At 46.6% G+C, this 7,939-nt stretch overlaps 1 protein-coding gene across 1 annotated transcript; it reads left to right on the plus strand.

Moving 5' to 3' along the window:
- Window positions 1-2,361: 2,361 nt before the first annotated feature.
- On the plus strand, window positions 2,362-7,933 carry LOC119353612 (calcium/calmodulin-dependent serine/threonine-protein kinase 1). The gene is made up of 11 exons (XM_037620233.1): window positions 2,362-3,634; window positions 5,204-5,334; window positions 5,542-5,583; window positions 5,673-5,781; window positions 5,995-6,073; window positions 6,172-6,468; window positions 6,577-6,689; window positions 6,983-7,090; window positions 7,166-7,228; window positions 7,314-7,481; window positions 7,570-7,933. The coding sequence occupies exons 1-11, from the start codon at window positions 3,107-3,109 to the stop codon at window positions 7,705-7,707; spliced, it is 1,776 nt and encodes a 591-aa protein (XP_037476130.1). The 5' UTR covers window positions 2,362-3,106; the 3' UTR covers window positions 7,708-7,933.
- The last annotated feature ends 6 nt before the right edge of the window (window positions 7,934-7,939 follow it).

Below are 7,939 nucleotides of genomic sequence, written 5' to 3' on the forward strand. Positions count from 1 at the left end.
AGGCAACACCCACAAACTTTTCACCATTCCAGGTACCCATGAAAGCCTCCTTGATTCCTTGTGCTTGTTGATCAGAGTGCAGCAGCAGCAGTACTACCATGTACTGCAAATCATAAGCAGTACACTGCTCCTGCCTGTTAAGCAGCAGAGGAAGAAACTTCAGGAGAATGCCATGCATCTAGCATGAGTGTTCCAATAATTAATCAGGATCAGGACTAATGATGCTGGACGGTGGGCCAACCCTGAAAATTAGGCAGGTGACAGCCCTAGTCCCAACATGCTTAGAATACTGGTTCCAACCTCTTTCTTTTATGTGAGGGGTGCAGGGGAGAGGACAACAGAATTAGACAGTTTCATTGAAGCTGCCTGTTCCTTCTTTTTGTTTGGAGGTGAGGCGAGGCAGCATCAATCATCCCAATGTGGAGGCACTGCTCCAATCAAGAATGCAGAGCAGGGCTTGTATCCGCAAATAATATGTGGTCTGTGCAAACAAGGAATTATTCCATGGAATCCACCAGAAAGGTTCAGGAATTTCCAAGGAAAGTAGTTAATGCTACTAGTATTAGGTGAGGGCAGTCTTTACCAACATAATGATAAATTCAACTAGAGATGAGAGTACATACACAGATGTGTGAAAATCAGTTTTAGTGCACAGTAGTATTTTTCAGGTTTGATACAGACTATGTAGTATCACATAGTATAGACTTCTTTGCTTTGTTCTAGATCAAAATATTCAGATTTTTTTTCAAAACAGTGTACGTCGCTTTAGGGTTGTAAACTTTTCCTCACAAAGGAAAAAAGACCATGTAATCTTTTCTAGAAAGAATCTACCAAAGCCCAGGACTTATTTTAATCTAGATCACGTGGGGCAAGAATTCTGCTCACTGCATTTTTCAGGTCCCTAATGGACGCTTGTCTGCCTTTTCCAATTAGGAGAAAATGATTGATTAAAGACATCTGTCCACTGGATCTTACCCCCTTTACACAAAACCAACTGCATGGGCAATGGGTTGCTTCCCGTGGAGTGTCTCATCAGATGCTCACACATTTCTTACCCATCGTAATCTCTCAAAATTTCTAATCAGAAAGTTCCTCTAATCCATGGAAATCAACATTTCTAGACTCCACCACCGCTGGGAGTCCAAAACCCTGACCAACTGGTCACACACAAAACGTTGCATTCGAAGCCGACACACTTTAATTTTCCCGCACACAATCTCTAAGGTCCTGTTCGGAACGCGTTAATAATCTGGTTTCGCGAGAATTTTCGAAGAGCCGGCTCATTTTTTTTTCCGTTGGCACTGAAATAGTTTCTGCGTTTCAAACGGGACCTGGACGTTGAAGGAGGAGGGTTCACAAGTTTGACACACACATAGGGTAGGGTATGGGGACCGAAAGGTGCATGAGTGAAAGTGACCTTACATGTAAACTAATGGGAGCTGAACCACTGAGGGTTTTCTTCTGATTAACTGGTGTCATTTATGCAAATTATTTAATGTCCTGAAAAGCATGTGAGGTCGACATAAATTTACACTATAAACTCCTGGTAAAAAACCATGAAAAAAGAAGTGATGCAAGATTACAGTGAGACAGTGACAGGAAGCCTTGTTGAGATCTGAATAGCAAATGAAGTAAGTAGATAATCCAGAGGCAGCCTGCTCAAGTCAACATTGCTTAGGTAATGGGATATGAATGAGAGGAGAGGAGAGGAGGAAAAAGGAGAGGGAGTAGTAGCAAGCAAGCAGCATTGATGCCTCCATTACTCCCCAGTTTAATACCTTGGGAGGTTGAGGTTGGATTGGAGGAGCTCAGCTCGGCTCTCGCAAGGACAGCCTGTGCGTGTGCGGTGTGGCCTTTTTTGGATTGGAGAGAAGGGTGGCTTGAGAAATTCAGATTCAGAGTGAGACAGGCATGAGGCTTCTTTTCAGTAAATTTTTGGAAACTAATAAAAAGTAGTGGATCAGCAACGATGAACAGTCCATTTGTTCACAATGGAATAGAAAAAAGTTGTGTTTTGCTTAACTAATGAACTAAAAACGTTAGAACAAGGGAGTAGTACTGCAATATCATTGGCCGTATCGAACCGCCGAGTTTGCGCGTTTGAAGTTTGAATGTTGAAGTTATTTCTATTTGAGAGCAGGATCATTCTGGGATGGATAGATCCCCTGAGGCTCCAAGTAGATGATGCTGCTGAATAAGTTGCATGTATCCCGTGGAAGTTTTGTCAGTACAGTTGTTCCCTTGCCCTGGTAGTGGTGACCAGCAAACAAGGAGTAGATGGCAACAGAAACAGGGGAGAAAGAAAAAGAAAGAAAGAAATAGTTGGCCTGGCCAGCCACCCATGTTGTCTTGCGCCACCCCCACCCCCAGGTCCCCATTGCCCTCCCCTCCTCCTCCCTCACCAAAGCACAGCACATACATGGCGATGGTGTGTGTGGAGGCGTTGGAGGGGGGCTACAGCTACAGCCACAGCTACAAAAGAAAAGGGGGGAAAAGAAGGAGCTGAAAAGGAAAAGGCAGAGCTCCTCTCCTCCTCCCCTCCCCCCTTTTCTCCCCTCCCAATTCATCACAGGATTCACTCACCAGCTGGGTGTTTCTTTTCTTTCTCCCCTTCCTTCCTAGCAGAGCCAGAGGCAGCCAGTGGTGGTGCCCATTTCCTCGCTCTGATCCAAGCCTTTCGCTCAAAGCCCCCGGCTTTTGCCGATTGTTTGGTCACTTCAAGAATCTCGGAATATGTTCTTGCTCCTGCCGCCGCCCCTGCTCTGATCCGCCCACCCATCCCTGCTCTGGACCCTGTCGCGCTCTCTCTCTTTCCTCCTGCGGCGGCATTTCGCGGCGGCTGGGTTCTCTGCGAGGAGAGGATTCTGGCGGCCTGGTTTCTGCCGTGATTGGGATCCAATTTTGGGGGCGGGTTCGCCGTGGTGTGGAGCAGGGTTCCTTTCTTGGCGGGGCAGGAATTTGGGATGATTTCTCGGGTTCTTGAAGGCGGGGAGACTCTCTGACGACCCGCCCCTGCGCCGTTTCTGGGGGGCAATTTTCTGGGCGATTTCTGCGGAATTTGCGTCGATTCGGGGCCGTTGAGCCCGGTTCTTGATCCGCGGGCTCCATGGGTCTCTGTCACGGAAAGCCCTCGCGAATCCCGGAGCCCAAGGCGGAGGAGGAGCCGCGTGTGGCCTCCGGGACCGGCGATGCCGCCGGTGCCGCCTCGCCGGCGCAGGCGGCCGCCGCGGCGAAGCCGGGCACGCCGAAGCAGCCCAAGTTCCCCTTCTACCTGCCGAGCCCGCTCCCGGCGTCCAGCTACAAGGGCTCGCCGGCCAACTCGAGCGTGGCGTCCACGCCGGCCCGCGGCGGGTTCAAGCGGCCCTTCCCGCCGCCGTCGCCGGCCAAGCACATCCGCGCGCTCCTGGCGCGGCGGCACGGCTCCGTCAAGCCCAACGAGGCGTCCATCCCCGAGGGCGGCGAGCCGGAGCTGGGCCTCGACAAGAGCTTCGGCTTCTCCAAGCACTTCTTCGCCAAGTACGAGCTCGGCGAGGAGGTCGGCCGCGGCCACTTCGGCTACACCTGCGCTGCCAAGGCCAAGAAGGGCGAGCACAAGGGCCAGGACGTCGCCGTCAAGGTCATCCCCAAGGCCAAGGTCCGATACTCACTCTATCACGCCGTCCCTCCTCCCCTCCCCTCGCCATTGCCATGCCCTCGTTCTCGAGCTGCTTGCAGAAATGCCTCTGCCATTCAGTCTCTCGCCGTCTATGTTCAGCTGCATAATCTGCATTTTACCACTTCTTTTTCTACGCGTGATTGGGCATCAGCATGTCCGTCTGAATGATGCTGTCTCTGCTCATTTTGTCGTCAAGATCCGTCTTTTGCCACCACGTTAGATTCAATCTCGACTTCTCCAGGTGTTGACCAAGACTTGCATTTCGTCGATTAAGCATTTTTTTTGCCTGCTTGAGATTTTGGGAAATCGGATCCGTTGAGCTCGTGTTGCATATGTTCTAATCCTATCAGCTACGTATTCGTTAGAGCGTCGCTTGGTTCAACCATGGCTTGGCGAAAAGCAACCCGGGGCGCTCGTGACTGTTGGTGGGAGGGAGGGAGAACGACCTCGCCCTTGCCAGTAGGGCAAAGCTCGCTGCCACCCCGCGGCAGGCATTCATGGCGATGGAGCCTGGTGAAGCTCATCTATCCGGATGTGGACAAGCCCCTGTGCATTCATTGACTTAACATCATGGCCATGGTGGATTGGTGGTGGCGAGTGGAGATGGTCACCGAGCTCCCCATGTCAATGTCCTCTCTACTCTTCTTAGCTTCTTTCCTCACCTTGCCTGGCATGCTCATGGCAGCCTCTCGGCTAGATCTGCAGGCCAAAAGTGATACTTCAATTCTGTTTAAAGAGCTTTGCTCATTATGCGCCTCCCTGCAATTGTATGAGGTGCCATTTAATTTGGCCCCTGTAGAGCCTCAGCCTGCCCAGTGCTTTTATGAGCAGAGCTGGCAACCTCCCTGTTGTACATGCATGGCCGGCCACAGCTACTCACATTCCATGTGCATGTGCTTGTGCTCTGCCAATCGTAGCAATGCTGTTTTTTCTTTTTCTTTTCTTGATCGGTTCTTTCTAGAGAAGATGAGCTCACTGGCATTGTTAGGAAACAAGCCAAGTCGTTTGATTACTGTTTTTTTAACTTTAGGGTTTCAACTGCCGTTTGGGCATGGTTTGTTTCATTGTAAATGGGTTGCAGTTGCGCTGATGCCAGCAAGAGGCATTTTATTCCTTGGTGCCTATAATTGATCACTTATTGCTTGTCTAGTGCACTGCTGGACAACGTTGGGCTAAACAGTAGCTGGTTGTTGGATAGGCCACAAAGATAAAGGTGTCATAATTTGTGTTTCGAGATCTACGTACGTTGCCCGTCTAAGTGTAAGTAGGACGAAGGAGCTATTTTTGGTTGACTTTGTGCTTGTCACTGTTTTAGTTGCACGATCTTACCTGTAATGTGCTATGTTCATCGCATCGACTTTGTTATGACCCTGTTTGCTTGTTTCAGTCATTTATTTGTTAGTGGTTTATTCCAAAACCATACAAATTGATATTGAAATTCAAGCTGTTTTCTAGTCTCACCAAGTGACGCGTGCTAGCTGTTTAGAGTTCACATTATATTTAAGTTAAAGCTGTTTCCTAGTCTCACCAAATGACGTGTGTGGGCAGATGACAACAGCCATAGCAATTGAAGATGTCAGAAGAGAAGTGAGGATATTGAGCTCTCTGACAGGCCACAGCAACCTAGTGCAGTTCTATGATGCTTTTGAAGATGAAGACAACGTGTATATAGTTATGGAGTAAGTGTGCATTTCTTTCATAGAGTAGGTCCTTTTCAGTTCTGTCTTCATATGTTGTTGCAATGCATGAGATTCTTGTTCTTCTTTATATTAGAAGGTTTAAATTATAATTAGTCAAATTATGATCAATTCCTATCAAAATTGACCATGCGTATCAAATGGCGCTTACTGTAACTTCTATCACTTATCATGTTTGTTTCTTTTCAGATTGTGTAAAGGAGGCGAACTACTTGATAAGATATTGGCGAGGTATAATCCTACCAGTGTTCGCAAATTGGAACAATTCTTATGATTATATCTGCTGGGGTTCTAACGATATCTCATCTCTTGTTTTGCAGAGGTGGAAAGTATTCTGAAGAGGATGCAAAGGTTGTTATGCTGCAAATTTTGAGTGTAGTATCATTTTGCCATCTTCAAGGTGTTGTTCATCGGGATCTGAAACCAGAGGTTGGTTTGTTTTCACACAGTTAGCAGCTAATATTAATTCTTCGTACTGTCTTTTAGTTACTATTATCAACCTGGGAGTTTCTTAATGCGATACCATATTTTCTTCGATTGTTGGTTCTTTATATTGTATTATCCAAAGCACTTCTGTTCAGTCAGCAGATGCAGTACAAAGATTTTGCAATAACTAAATACATCTGTGTTTCCTTTTCCCAGAATTTTCTATTCTCATCGAAGGAGGAAAACTCACCCTTGAAGGTCATAGACTTTGGCTTGTCTGACTTTGTAAAGCCAGGTTAGTCTAACATGGTCCATTCAGATTATTGTATAACATTTTGTTTTACTACATTTAAATGTGACTATTGTGACACCACACAATTTTTACATCTTCAGATGAAAGGCTCAACGACATTGTTGGAAGTGCGTATTATGTTGCTCCCGAGGTGCTTCATCGATCTTATGGCACGGAGGGAGATATGTGGAGCATTGGAGTAATTGCCTACATTTTGCTTTGTGGGAGCCGACCTTTCTGGGCACGCACAGAATCAGGAATATTCCGAGCTGTCCTTAAGGCAGAACCAAGTTTTGATGAGGCCCCATGGCCTACTCTCTCTGCGGAAGCCAAAGACTTTGTAAAAAGGTTGCTTAATAAGGATTACCGCAAGAGGATGACTGCCTCACAAGCTCTGAGTAAGAACTATATTTGTTTGGCAGTGCCGTACAGTAATATCCTCCTTTGGAAGACTATTCTTCTGCAGAATGATGCTTAACTGTTTACTTGTGCACTGGTACCTGCAGGTCACCCATGGATCCGTGATGCACAACAAGTCAAAATTCCTTTAGATATGATAATCTACAAGCTTATCCGAGCTTATATCAGTTCATCTTCACTGCGGAAGTCTGCTTTGAGGGTATACACTATGCACTTAAAACAATCTTAACAAAAAAAACCTATTGCAATTTGGTCTTCATTATGTAATCCACAGTTTATTTTCTTACCAGCAAGTGTTAATTTGTTTTTGATTTTTTATTGCATTGGGTACTTGAGATATCCATATTCTTTTTGAAATTGCTACATGTTGAATGTTCCTTTCGCTATTATATAGGACAAATTTGCACAGTTAAGTAGGTTCATAGCATTATGTCCTGAATTTAATTGCATTACCAATGAGCCATTTCTTATGGATGTTCATACATTTTGCAGGCCCTAGCTAAGACATTGACAGAAAATCAACTCTTTTATCTAAAAGAGCAGTTTGAATTGTTGGGTCCAAACAAGAGTGGTTTAATCTCCTTGCAAAATTTGAAATCGGTTAGTAATCCTATATTCGTCATTTAGTCTAGTTTACAGCATGCAGTTGCTGAAAAGGGCAAATGAAACTTGCAGGCTCTGGTGAAGAATTCTACGGATGCAATGAAGGATTCCAGGGTTATTGACTTTGTTAACACGGTAAGCCTTCCTCATAGTATCTTCAGTTGTATGATGTATTGGACTGAGACGCCGACTTACCTGCCAAGATTATGGTGTATACAAGGTATGCACCCTTCAGTACAGAAAATTGGATTTTGAAGAGTTCGCCGCTTCCGCCATCAGCGTATACCAGATGGAAGCTCTGGAGACCTGGGAACAGCATGCTCGGCGCGCGTACGAGCTGTTCGACAAGGAGGGCAACCGGCCTATCGTGATCGAAGAACTTGCGTCGGTACGAGTCTGAACTGTAGTCTGAACAGTTAATTTATGCGTGATCACTTGACATTTCACTGATCACTGTCACGTCTTTGGTCCATCAGGAACTCGGCCTCGGCCCGTCGGTGCCCCTCCACGTCGTCCTCCAGGACTGGATCAGGCACGCCGACGGGAAGCTCAGCTTCCTCGGGTTCATAAAGCTCTTGCACGGTGTTTCTTCCCGGTCGATCCCGAAAGCCTGAGACGGAAACAAGCATTATTATTCTTGCATCAAACCTAGGAGATGACTGATGGCTAAGCCACCGCCAATCTCTCGCTGGTGTCTGTGTGCGTGGACGACAACTGTTTGAGGTGGCTGGAGGAGGACGATGGCTTGCGACCGCGACCGTAACGGAAGAGAAGCCGGCAGTCTTTGTGTAAGAGGTAAGAAGAAGATAAGAAGAAGGTTGTTGCTTGATGCTTATGACTACTACA

This window comes from Triticum dicoccoides, chromosome 2A, assembly GCF_002162155.2.
Source record: "Triticum dicoccoides isolate Atlit2015 ecotype Zavitan chromosome 2A, WEW_v2.0, whole genome shotgun sequence".
Taxonomy (NCBI): Eukaryota; Viridiplantae; Streptophyta; class Magnoliopsida; order Poales; family Poaceae; genus Triticum; species Triticum dicoccoides.